This window comes from Callithrix jacchus, chromosome 10 (assembly GCF_049354715.1).
Source record: "Callithrix jacchus isolate 240 chromosome 10, calJac240_pri, whole genome shotgun sequence".
Classification (NCBI taxonomy): Eukaryota; Metazoa; Chordata; class Mammalia; order Primates; family Cebidae; genus Callithrix; species Callithrix jacchus.
The window spans coordinates 61337100-61350716 of NC_133511.1; the positions used below are offsets into that span (position 1 = coordinate 61337100).

General features: G+C 44.4%; 1 protein-coding gene across 27 annotated transcripts in view; it reads left to right on the forward strand.

The window, feature by feature from the left end:
• Window positions 1-13617, forward strand: part of TENM4 (teneurin transmembrane protein 4) — a 3204727-nt gene that overhangs the window by 2608000 nt on the left and 583110 nt on the right. For all 27 annotated transcript variants that reach the window (XM_078340117.1, XM_078340116.1, XM_078340121.1 and 24 more), the window contains one exon: window positions 3268-3369. In XM_078340117.1, coding sequence (XP_078196243.1) covers window positions 3268-3369 — 102 coding nt within the window. The remainder of the gene's footprint in view (window positions 1-3267; window positions 3370-13617) is intronic.

Consider the following 13617-nt stretch of genomic DNA (forward strand, 5'->3'; position numbering starts at 1 on the left):
GGAAGCCACTTTCCTGCTGTCTTTGGAACTCGAGGTGGAGTTGGGGGGTGGTGGTGGGGTAGTAAACTTCTAAAGAACAGGAAAGAGTAATAAAAATTAAAGGTATAATAGCCATTATTTCCTATTTGAAATGCGTAAAATGATAGTCATATCCTACTTAGTGTACTGCCTATTTTAATCTTGGTGAGTATAATATGATTTATAAGGACTTTTCTAGGTTTACTCCCAAACTGTCTTGTTAATTCTACTTGTGCCCATTACTTTTTCTACCCTGGCCAGGCACAGTGGCTAACACCTATAATCCCAGCACTTTAAGAGGCCGAGGTGGGCAGATCACCTGAGGTCAGGAGTTCAAGAGCAGTCTGGCCAACATGGCAAAACCCCATCTATGCTAAAAATTAGCCAGGCATGGAGGTGGGCACCTGTAATCCCAGCTACTCAAGTGGCTGAGGCTGGAAAATTACTTGAACCTGGGAGGCGGAGGTTGCAGTGAGCCAAGATTGTACCATTGTACTCTAGCCTGGGCAACAAGAGCAAAAACACTGTCTCAAAAAAACAAAATTCTACCTTGAAGGTAGTTCAGGGGCCAGTCTCCAGAGAGTACCAAAGGGAAGTCTGTACTTGGGCAGAGTCTGGTGAATGCTCCTGCCTAATAGAGTTACTCTTTATTTAGAATACTTTGCCATAAAGAAACATATTAAATGTAGATGAAGACAACCAAATTTTACAATTAAGTGGATTTTGTTTTTCATGGGAATTAACAGCAATTCCTTACCTTATCATAGACAGTCGTGTTTTCTTAGCTAGGATCCTAGATCTATCTGGCAAATATGAATTCAGGGAACTTCTCAAATAATGGCTTTTTGGGACGTTAACCTGCTACACCTAAGTGTATCCTTCATGCCTTATTCTTTAGCCTAGTGGGTCTCTTGTATAAAAAGGCATTTTGTAGTATTTTTCATGGGTAAGTATGGTAGTATGGGGCAGGAAAAGTACACGGACCTTGAAGCTTTGAGGGCCCGTGTTCAAATTCCTATTCCTCCTCTTGCAATGACCTGAGGCAAATGACCTAAAACTTTAGCACCTCCCCTTATCCATTGAACTCTTCTATATAAGGTGTAACTGTTCTGTGTAAGGTACAACCAGAACTCTTCTCTATAAGGTGTAACTCTTCTGTGTAAGGTACAACCAGAACTCTTCTATATAATGTGTAACTCTTCTGTGTAAGGTACAACCAGAACTCTTCTATATAATGTGTAACTCTTCTGTGTAAGGTACAACCAGAGCTCTTCTATATAAGGTGTAACTCTTCTGTGTAAGGTACAACCAGAACTCTTCTATATAATGTGTAACTCTTCTGTGTAAGGTACAACCAGAACTCTTCTATATAAGGTGTAACTCTTCTGTGTAAGGTACAACCAGAACTCTTCTCTATAAGGTGTAACTCTTCTGTGTAAGGTACAACCAGAGCTCTTCTATATAAGGTGTAACTCTTCTGTGTAAGGTACAACCAGAACTCTTCTCTATAAGGTGTAACTCTTCTGTGTAAGGTACAACCAGAACTCTTCTATATAAGGTGTAACTGTTCTGTGTAAGGTACAACCAGAACTCTTCTCTATAAGGTGTAACTCTTCTGTGTAAGGTACAACCAGAACTCTTCTATATAAGGTGTAACTCTTCTGTGTAAGGTACAACCAGAACTCTTCTCTATAAGGTGTAACTCTTCTGTGTAAGGTACAACCAGAACTCTTCTCTATAAGGTGTAACTCTTCTGTGTAAGGTACAACCAGAACTCTTCTCTATAAGGTGTAACTGTTCTGTGTAAGGTACAACCAGAGCTCTTCTCTATAAGGTGTAACTCTTCTGTGTAAGGTACAACCAGAGCTCTTCTATATAAGGTGTAACTCTTCTGTGTAAGGTACAACCAGAACTCTTCTAAATAAGGTGTAACTCTTCTGTGTAAGGTACAACCAGAACTCTTCTCTATAAGGTGTAACTCTTCTGTGTAAGGTACAACCAGAGGTCTTCTATATAAGGTGTAACTCTTCTGTGTAAGGCATAACCAGAGCGCTTCTATGGAAGGTGTAACTCTTCTGTGTAAGGCGTAACCAGAGCTCTTCTATGGAAGGTGTAACTCTTCTGTGTAAGGCATAACCAGAGCTCTTCTATGGAAGGTGTAACTCTTCTGTGTAAGGCATAACCAGAGCTCTTCTATCGAGGGTGTAACTATTCTGTGTAAGGCGTAACCAGAGCTCTTCTATGGAGGGTGTAACTCTTCTGTGTAAGGCATAACCAGAGCTCTTCTATGGAAGATGTAACTCTTCTGCCCAGGTGACTCCAACACTCCCATGTGGTATACTATGGGACTATTGACCCATTCCACAGAGCAAGTGCCGTAGTCCACTTTCTGCTGCTGTAACAGAATGCCACAGACTGGGAAAAAGAAAAGAAATTTATTTGGCTCACAGTTCTGAAGGCTGAGAAGTCCAAAAGCATGGTACCAGCTTCTGGTGTAGGCCTCCTGCTGCTGCTCTCAGGGCAAAAAGCAGAAGGGCGAGTGAGCACATGTGATAGAGACAAGCATGGGGGGGCCAGGCTTCCTTTATAACAACCTGTGATTGAGATAACTAACTCACTCCTATGATAATTTATTAATCCATTCATGAAGCAGAGCCGTCACAACCCAGGCACCTCCATTGGTTCCTACCTCCCAACACTACCACATTGAAGAATTTAGGTTCCAACACTTTTGCAGAACACATTCAAACCATAGCAGCAAGACAGTAAGATTCAGAGAAGGTTAGTGACTTTTTTGTCTGGTGAATCTGTGATAGAGCTGTTAACGGGGGCCACTGACCACCAACCTTAGGTCTTAGCCCCATGCTCCATTCCTTGTCTACCCCCATCACAGCATGCAGTCAAGCCTTTGTGCAAATAACACTCAGTTCCCACTTGCTCCAAGCCCTGTGCTGGGTGCTTGGGTTGTAAAAAGGGCACATCTTCATGATTTTAAGACAAGACCGTTACTCCCATAGCACAAGGTGAAGATGGGAGAAAACATTCGAGCCTCTCAGGAAGACTGCATAGAGGAAGCATTTGTATGGGATTTGCAAGGTGCTAGGACCCTACTTGCTTCTCTTCATTGCTGTGGGACCAGGAACAAGCCCCATTTTCCCATGATGTGTGTTTGCAGTGACTGCTGGGTTGGTAGGGGTGGGGGGGTCTTGCCACCTCACTCACTTGGATCTGTGTTCTCTGCTTCAACAGAAAAGATCCTGCACCGTCCTCCAGGATCCAATGGCCTTGGGGAAAGGGCTGCAGGGCCCACGGACATTGCTGACTCTTCGGAACGTGCTGACATGGAGCCAGGTCAGTCCCATGTCTTCTCTGATTTTCTGTCATTAGCTGCAAATTTGTGGCCTTGATGAGAAACGCACTCTCAGACTGAACATTTGCATGTTTCTTGGTTGGAGGCTTTTGCAGCTTGGCAGCATAGAAAGTAGAGGAGGTCTGGCCAGAGTAAAGGAGTTCCTGAAAAGGAAGCAGATGCAGTAGGACTGGCAGGTGGCAACAGCTGCTGGAAACCAAGCTGGCAGCCAGTATGGTGGGAGGGCAAGGTGGGCAAGGATCAGGTGTCCAGCAAGTATGTGATGGGGTGTGGGCAGCAAGGAGGTCCCATGTAAGTCTAGGACCACAGAGGCAGGAATGCCAATCAAGTTCATTCTGGGGTACAGAAGACCAGCGTGCAGGGCCCAGTATCTTCTGGCTACATCTTGAGCTGAGCTGGAGTGAGATCAAAGGCATAATGGTGAATGGGATTTGCATAGGTGATTGAAAGACTGACCAGAAGGCAGGTAGTCTGGAGGCCAGGTCCAGTGGCTAAGATGGCTCTCTAGAAGCTTTTCCTCATGTGGCTGTGCAGAAAAGCAATGAAAAAACAGCAAGAAACTTCGGGGTTCTGTGGGAAACCTGGAATGATGTTACAAGCTAGAGAAGGGACATGGTACAGAGAGGAGTGAAGGTTAGTCCCACTGAGGGAGGCTGAAGATTCAGAGGAAGGATCCAGGAAAAAGGGAAGTGTGCCCTTTACTGAAAACGTACTGTGAACCTACTAGGTACCAAGCACTTTTTCTTATCCTTCCAGCAATCTTTCAGGATAGAAATGTGTATCTTGTTAGGCTTAGTTATGCTGCAGTAATAAATTAACTCCAGAATCCTAATGGCTTAATATAGCAGGAGTGTATTTCTTGCTCACGCTCCATATCCATCCAAGGTTGGTGGAAAGCTTTGCTCTACCTAGTGGCTTAGGGACCAGGCTGATGAAAGCTCTGCCATATTTTAGGGATAGCACCTGGATGATTGGCCACTTGGGTCTCTGTATCAGACAAGGAAATCACTGGGTGGTTGAAAATTGACTCTTAGATGCCTTGGTCCTGAAGTGACACACAACTCGTTGCTCAGAACTAGCCCTGTTGCCCTGCCTGATTTCCTGGGTTCCAGCTGGTGAGGAAGACATGGGTGTTTTAGAAGCAGTAACTCCCTCTGCCACCGTAGATATGATTTCCATTTTGCAGGTAAGAAATTGAGGCTTAGAGAAACTGTCTTGTCAAGGGTCTTCCAAAATAAAAAGTACTAGAGTCTAGACCTTATATAACTTCTAATTAATCATTTATTTAGTTATTTGACAAAGACATATGAATGATTTACCATGAGCCCAGCACTATGTTAGGCTCTGGGGATAGCACAAGAAACAAAAACAAAGGTAGTCTCTTCCTTCACCCTGACAGGTGTGTAACTACAAACTAAGATCAATGCTCTGCAGTGGAGACATAGATTCTCTGAGGAGCTCCAATAAGACTTCTTACCTTTTGGCTGGGCATGGTGGCTCACACCTGTAATCTCAGCATTTTGGGAGGCCAAGGTGGGCAGATTACTTGAGGTCAGGAGTTTGAGACCAGCCTGGCCAACATGGTAAAACCCCGTCTCTGCTAAAAGTAAAAAACGGTTAGCTGAGCATGGTGGCAGATGCCTGTAGTCCCAGATACTCAGGAGGCTGGGGCAGGAAAATCACTTGAGGCCAGAAGACAGAGGTTGCAGTGAGCCAAGATAGTGCCACTGCACTCCAGCCTGGGTGATAGAGACAGACTCTGTCTCAAAAAAAAAAAAAAAAATTTTTTTTTTTTTTTTGCTTTCTTTAGAGGGACAGGTAAAATGGGGCCACATTTACCAAGGCACTGTGACAAGTATTTGATTGATGCATCTCATTTGACTCCCATAACCCCATAAGGTATTGTGATGACACCATCTTTTTAAGATAAGAAAACCAAGGCTCACTCAACATAGTAAGATAAAAGCTGAAAGTAAACTCTCCAACTTCATCATACTCACATGTAATAATGACATGAAAGTTAAAATTTTAAAGTCATTGAATCTAGAACTCCATCCCATCTAAACCTGAGGAGTGTGGTCTCCTCTCCCTCCTCTCCAATCCCTCTCTCTCCAGGGACTTTCCCTGGTTCTCCAACACCCAGCCCAAGAGACTCTGCTGCTCATCCACAGCAGCAGAGTCTCTTGGGCTGGGTTTTGGGGGCCTTCCACATAGTTGGTCCCATTGAACTCATCTAAACTGGAGGAGGAAAGACATTTTGCAAAAATATTAGGCTGCAGAATCTGAGTCTGGCAGGATAGAATCAAATGTGCACCCCGACACAGGCAGATTCTTCCATATGGGATGTTTCCCTTTCTCTCCAGCCTCATCTTCCACCATCCCTCCCCTTGTGTTCTGTGCTGTATATATACTGACCCAATTACTTCTGCCCCATCATCAGCATTTGTGACCTCCTCCTCTGTCCCCACACTGGTCCGAGCACCATCTCAGAGCTCAACCACTGCAGCAGCCTGCTCACCTGTCCCTAAGGCCACTTGAAGGACCCTGAGCACCAGCATGTTCACTGCTCAAGGAGCCACAGGGCCCTAGAGGTGTGGGAAAGGTGAAGCGAATGAAGGTGAGGACCCACCCTGACCACTGTGTGCAAAGGAACAGTCCTCCCAGGCCATTTCTTTCTGGGCCCCTCTTCTGCTTAAACTCTTCTCCATGGCATCTGTCTCTACCTGGTACATATATTACTAGACGAGTTTAACTCCCTATTTTCTGTCTTCTTCTATTAGAACGCAAGCTCCACAAGGGCAGGGACCTACTCTGTTGGCTCCTGTGCTGTTCTTCTCCCTGGAAAGATGCCTGGCACATAGCAGGCACCTCGTAAAGACTCAATGAGGGGAGTGTAAGAACAAATCATTGAATAGGGTCCATATGGTTACTTGTTTACATGCTACTTAATGTTCAAGCCATCCAGCCTCCACATACAGTTCTTTCCTTCTGGAATATCCCCACTGCCTTTCTCCTCCCACCACTAGCTCACTTTTCATGCAGTCACTCTGCCTGTCCAGGGGGATAAAGTCCCTTCACCGCATGACACAGACGTTAACCATCCATCTCCATGAGCCTGGGGATTTCCTGGCAAGAATAGTTCCTCATCGTTGAGCGCCCAGTGCATGACACACAGATAGGACCCAATTACTGTCTATTGTCTTGAGCCCAGTGGACCAGAACAGCATCTGGCATTGCAGCCCAGGGGTCACTTTCCTCCTCCTCTGTGAGTTCCCCTCTCCCTCGGTCAGGAGGCGGAGCCCTTGTTGCTAACTCAGCCTCCTCCTGCTTAACGGCTGGAAGATCAGGAGGAGGAGGTAAATGGGACACTAATGAAATTCAGAGCGAAAACTAAATCAGGAGGTGTTGCAAACACTGTGGAGGAGGGAGACGTGATTTAAAAGGATGTTTCCAGGGTGGGAGGAGGAAATGAGGACTGGAGAGCCCTGGAGTTAGCTTCACACGGCCTCACCTCTCACACCTGCAGTGGGATGACCCTGTGAGTCACTTTAGCTTGCAGGGGTTTCACTTTTCAGTCTTTAAATTAGGGATGTTTTCGTTGATTGACTCATTCATTCAGTCATGCCTTCCCACCCCCTTGCCAAAAAGGATCTGAGTAGGTTAACGATTTAAAATTAAGTAATTAAGACCAAGAACATTTAATGAAAAACTTAAGGTAGAAAGTAAAGGATAAAAAAAGGGAAGAAGAGAAGACAAAGACATTCTCAGGATCACTCAGAAACAGGGGATCCTGGAAAGGGTTGCAAATCAGTGTCTTGAGGATAGCCTGGGCCTTGGTGACAAGAAAATGTGGCCATGGGTGCTAAAGACCTTTAGGAATGAAACAGCTCTGGTCATGTAGTAATCATAATGGCTGTTGCCTCAGAACACTTTCAGATCCATGGTCCATTTCTTCAGTTATAAGCATTGACCATCTGCTACATGCCAGGGAACTCACATTGTGATTTTCTCACTCTCTCTCATTAAATGTCACAATACCTTTCAAGGTAGCCATGTAAAGTGCACATTAGAGTTAAGGCTACCAAGGCACTGAGAGACTAAATTGTCTATTAAGCAAACAGTGCTGGGGCGCTAACTGTCCACATGGAAAAGCATGAAGTTAAACCCTTTCCTCACACCATATACAAAAATTAATTCAAAATGGAGCCTAGTCATGGGCAGAAATTGCTGTCTGAAATGGCTGCCCAAGAACACTTACATACATACCTTGTCTTCCCCTGCCTTCTTGCCTTCTTCACGGCATGCCCTAAAGCAGCAGTGCTCAAACTCTCTCATTTCAGCAAAGCGTTTTACTCTTCAGTGTTACTGAAGACCCCAAAGGGTTTTTATTTATGTGGATTGTATCTGTCAAAATTTGCCATGTTAGTAATTAATACTGAATAAATAATGTTATAATTGTTGTCACTTATCTAAATGAAAAAAAAAAAAACATTTACTTGAACATAAATAATATATTTTATGAATAATGACTTTTCCAAAAGAAACAAAAATGAATGGAATGGCATTGTTTTACATTTTGGCAAATCCCTTCCACGTTTGGCTTTATAGAGGGATTTGTTTCTGCATTCAACCTGGAAAACTCCACCGTGAGTTTATGAGAAAGTCAGAATGCAAAGGGAAAATGATGTTGTAAGATTATTATAAATAGTTTTGACTCTACAGACTTCCTGAAAGGTTTTAGGGACCCTCAGGGATCCCTGGTGTGACTTTGAAAATTGGGTATAAAAGATGAGACTCCAGAGTCCAGTGGGGAGTGAAGAAGTCAACTGTGAATGTAGTAAAGAAAAGGGAAGTGGGAACAGTCTCAGTGGAGAGGGGACAGAGGTTCTCCTAGAGTGAAGCCTCACTGCTGTAGGGAGATCTTAGGCCTTTGCACATGGCATTCTCTTGGCCTAGAATGCTTTTCCCATCTTAGTCTGTTTAGCAGAATCTTCCTTGTGCTTTAAGGTCAAGTTGGTGTGACTGCCTTCAGATTGCCTTACTTGCCATCTTTCCAAACCCAAGGCTGAATTGAGCTACCCACCTCACCCAGAATCCTAGTGGTGAGCATTTAGGCAGACAAGTGGTTGCAGGTGGGGTTCCGGGGTGGGGGGTTGGGGACTACCAGGGAAAGGTTTGGATGCTAGGCCAAGGGGATTGAGCTTTTTGTGATTGTTGTTTAAAAAGTAAGAAGCCAGTGAAAGTGCTTTTGCAAGCAACTTCTGATGGTGTACAAATGTATGTATACAGAGGACCATGGACACCAACAGGCAGATAAAAGTCATCTGCCACTAATTCTAATTCATTAGCAAATAAAGTAATGTCAGTTATCTAGAAGAGAAGGGGAAATGAGGGGGAAAAAAGGAGAAGGAAAGAAACCAGCAGCTAACTGAGCACTCACTACGTGCCAGGCATTCTTCGTGTCATCATCGCAGCAGTTCGGTGGTGTTTTCCCCATTTTCAAATGGATGAGCAGATTTTTCTCCCCCTCCTTGCTCCCCAGGATACCTTGCTAATAAAAGCCAGAGCAGGGATTCAAATTGCAGATTCACATCAGTCTGCCTCTAAGGCCCATGACTGCTTTTCCCACTACTCCACACAGGCTCGGCACTGTTTGCATGGCCTTCAGTGTTTTCTGCTACATACTGCTGCTCTTTTAAAGATATGTTTCTATTGTATCTTTCCAAACATATTTTTCAGTTCTTGGAAAATTGAACAGGGACACCAGTATGCTCTTTGGTCTACCCAGTTGGAGTCTACCATGGCAGCTCCCATGCGCACAGCAGACAATCCATAATCTCTGCTCTTGTGTTGCTTGCTTTTCGTGGAAGACATGACCACAATTAAGACATAAACCACCCTGCGTTGCTATTAAATCGAGGTGAGGTGCTGGTGACAGAGATTACCGCATGGTCAGGCCCTGTTCTTCCTGGTTGGTGATGGGAACTGGGAAGTTAAAGGAGTTGGAACAGTGCATTTTTTCTCAGGGTCAGGCTGAAGAAATAATCCTAAGGAGGACACCGCAGTTTCTATATAAATATTGAGTAAAACAGACAAACCTTATGAGGCTGAGAGTATATTGTCCCATGTGGTGCCAATTATGTCTGTTAAGCAAGGATAAACAAACATTTACTGAACTCTTACTATGGCTTGGTATCTATGCTAGCTATATTGTATGCTTTATCTTCACTATAAAAAACTTGCATATTTTTGGCTCTGAGAGATAGAAATGTCCCCACTTCCAGTAATCAAACTGAGATGCAGAGAAGGACATATAGCTGATACCTGGTAAAGCTGGAGTTTGAAGCCAGGCTTGCCTGTCTTGTCCTTTGGAAATGCCATACTGTCCTCCACACAGGGAGAAATGCGGAGACTGGTTCTGGCAGGGTGCCATGCTCTGATGGTGAGGCTGGAGCAGTCCTCAGCAGTGCTGCCGTGGCCACTGATAACTTCATGCTGGTTTCAGCTCTTTCTCCCCAGACCATGTCTCTTTCCTAGGCTGCTTCTCTTCCCCTGTGTTTGCACCTCCAGTCTTCACTTAGAGAACTCAGGATGGGATGCCCTCGGCCTCCCCATACCACCACTGTCTTTCAGCACCCAGTGTTTGCTTACTTACTATTCCTGGTGGACCAACTGAACACGTGAATAGGCTTATGGAAGAAGAAGGAGCAGTGAACCTAAGATGGAATTTAAAAGGTGCCACAGATTGTGCTTGAAACCCGAGTTCCCAATTCGCTTAAAAAAGGAATCCTGTGAGGGAACGCCTTCTGGTCCAAAGCTCCGATGCTTTGGGAAGGGAGCACCAGGCAGCCATAGAATCCAAGTATGGAATTCTACCCTTTCCAAGGCTGGCTCGGTTGGGGTTAGCAGAGTAAACTCAGCCACTGCTGTGGATGTTGCTGCCCTTCCAAAACCCCTTTGACGCAGTCCTTCTTTTCCTGTCCGGCGGTCCTCAGAATAGGACCGCTGGACAGTGCTGGGTGTGCAGTCAGAATGATTGCAGAGCCATTTACAAGACAAATGCTAGTTTATTTCCAAATGGGAAGGTTAGTGTCCTTATCCTTGGTGGATTCAATTACCAAATCCTCCTAATCACAGGGCTCGTTTCCTGTTGCTAATTGCATCTGTGGCTGCACACCTCGGTGGTCAGTTTATCCAAAGCCGTTAAGGTAGTGGCCTGAGGGCTGTTTGCAAAGCTGTGGACCTCTGTCACTGTACTGCCTTGACTTACTCACTGGGAAATGGATGTCTTTAGACATCATCTACCTCCCATTGCCTTTGTGAAAATTTCCTGGGTGGAAAGGAGCAATGAGAAGCACAGAAACCTTTGCCTCTTTGGATTCTGACCATAGTGGAAAAGCCCAGTGTGGAGAAAACACTCCAGGGGTGAGAACAGACATTTGTTGTGTACCTAGATGTCAGCCACTGCACTGGGCATTTCACAGTCCATTTAACCCTCTCAACTACCCAATGTGGCAAGCATTGTTATTTCTGATTCACAGATGGGGCCACAGAGCCTCAGAGAGGATTGGTGACTTTAAGTCACACAACTAGGAAGTGGGGGAGTTTGGAATTAGATCAAGGTCATCTGCTACAAAACTGAGCTTATTCCCACTGGGTTGAAATAATCACAAGAACAACAACAGCAAGAACTAAAATTTGTGGCATGGTCAGTACCCGCCTGAGTAGTATTAGCTCATTTAATCATTACAACAACCCAGTGATATTAGGTATTCTTATCCTCCCCATCTTACATATGAGGAAACCAGGGTGGAGAAAAATGCTTTCAAGATGAATAATTCTCCAAAAATGGGTCTTCAGAAGGCAAGCCTCAGCAATCTGTCACTGTTTGTTGCTCTGTCATAAATAGCACTTGTCTAAAATAAGCAAAAGCCTTACTCATAGATGTGCTTAACACTATGTAGCAATTGATTATTAATTTCATAGTGTCTGTCTGTCCCACTGGAATGGGTATTCTGGTTGCTGTTAATCTCTGCTAGTCATTGAGCTGCCCTGGGCTCTGGATACCATTCTAGAGCAGGAATTCCAGGATGTTAAGAGGCAAGCTTGTTAGAAGGCCATATGGTACAGTGACAGAGAGAAGGCTCTAGAATCACACCGAAGGAGTCCACTTCTGGCTTACCAGCTGTGGACGCTGGGAAAGTTACTTAATTTCTCTGTGCTTCAATTTCCTAATATGTAAAGTGGGTATGACAAGAGTGCATACCTCAATGGGTTACTGAAAGAATTAAAAACCTGTAAAATGCTTATAATCATGGGGAGCATTAAAAACAATTGCCCAGTGGATGTTATATGTTGTATGATGGAATAGTTTGTAGAACTGGACTTAAGAGGTCATCTGCTTCCACTTTTCATTTGCAGATGAGGAAACAGAGGCCCAGAAACAGGCAGTGATTATCTCAAGTCAACCAGCATTTCAGTTTTCTGATTCCAGTGCCACGGCACATTCTGATACTGTAAGCCATACTTAGAACAGCAGCCCCAAGAAGCTCATACGTTAGTCTCATTTCTAGAAGTTTTAGGTGATAATCTTTGAATCTACCTTATATTTTTTGATAGTCTGGTATTCTTTGTTGATATTTTTGCTGCCCTAATATACCCACTATTTCTTTAAATATTGCACACACTTATTTTCTGATCATTTAGTACCTGTAGTGCTAGGTCTGATTCTTTTGTTCATTGTTTCTGCTGCTTCTTTCTCTCCTACTTTCTCTCCTACCACATTTTGACAACCACTAGTATAATTTATGCATTTCCCACAGGGACAGTATTATTCCCAAGGGGGAAAAATTGGTTCTTGGGGAGATTTAGGGGGTGAAAAAAATCTTATTACAATGGTTTCTGGCCTTCCAAGGGTTGGAGTGTGTACACAGATGTACATACTGTGTATCCTGAAGTATATCTGCAGATCAAAATTTTATAGGAAAGAGGGGGTCTTGGAGAACAAAAGTGCATAAAGGCTCCTGTTTTCAGCAGTGGGAAGAGTGATAACGAAAGGAAAGGTTGAGACCCACTGGTATAAATAACAGAGTGAGAAGCAGCACTGCAGCGAGAGATACCTAAGTTCAAATGCTGCCTCCCTCATTTCACAACCTGTATAACTTTGGACAAATTCATTTTAATCTCTCCGTGCCTCTGTCTTCTTATCTTTAAAATGGGGTACTGTAATAATACCTCCTTCTTACATGGTTGTTCTGAGGATTAAAGGAAATAATATACGTAAGGCTCCTGGCCCTTAGTAGGTATTCAGTAAACGTTGTGTATTAGTTCCCCACCCCCACTCAGCCCAACACACCTGTTCAGAAAGAGGCCCAGAGCTGCTGGAGTTGCTGAGGGAGTTGCTTTTCAGACAGGCCTTGAACAGCATGCATAGGAAAGTCTCCCTATCTGGGCGCACAAAAACGCCCGGTGTCCCAAGGCTTCTTGGAATTATCTTGGAGGGAGACGGGGTGACCCATGTGGCTTATCAAAGACAGCATTTCCTGGTTCTTCCTTCATAGGCACAGTTAATACTTAGCCTGTTTGGAGCAATTCACTTCAGGGAAGCTGAGCGATCAAGGTGGAGTGGAAGCTTGGTAGTGATTGTCTGTTAAGGAGGCAGAGTTTGGGGTTTTCCCATAAGTTACTAGTTAATTCCAGGGCCTCAACTTGAGCTCCCAGCCTCTAAGATATCTGTAACCCATTTGGGAAGATACTGTTGAGCCAGGCCCAGGCACACGTGGTATGATTGGAAGGGAGGGGCTGGGGGATGGCAGGAAAGGGGGATGGAAGAAGGGGTTGGGGGACGGCAAGGATCTCTGAGAAGGGAAGGCTGGATGGCTCTTCTTTGTTACCCCTGAAACTCCCTACTTCCCTCTGTCCACATTCTCAAGTGCCCCAGTGAGGGCCTACATAGACTAGGATTGCCTAAATAATTCCTGCCACGTAATAATAGGTCCTCATTATGTATTTGTTGAAAAATGAGGTTTTCCCCCATAACTAAAATTATCATTAAAGAAAGTATTATGTATTTTACTGCATTCTCTCTTTTAATCCTCACAGCAACTCTATTGTTTTTATCATTCCCATTTCACAGATGAGGAAACTGAGGGCGAGAGACGTTAGGACATTGCCCAGATGACGAAATTGCAGAACGGGCAAGGGGAGGATGCAAGGGAGCTTGCCCTGCT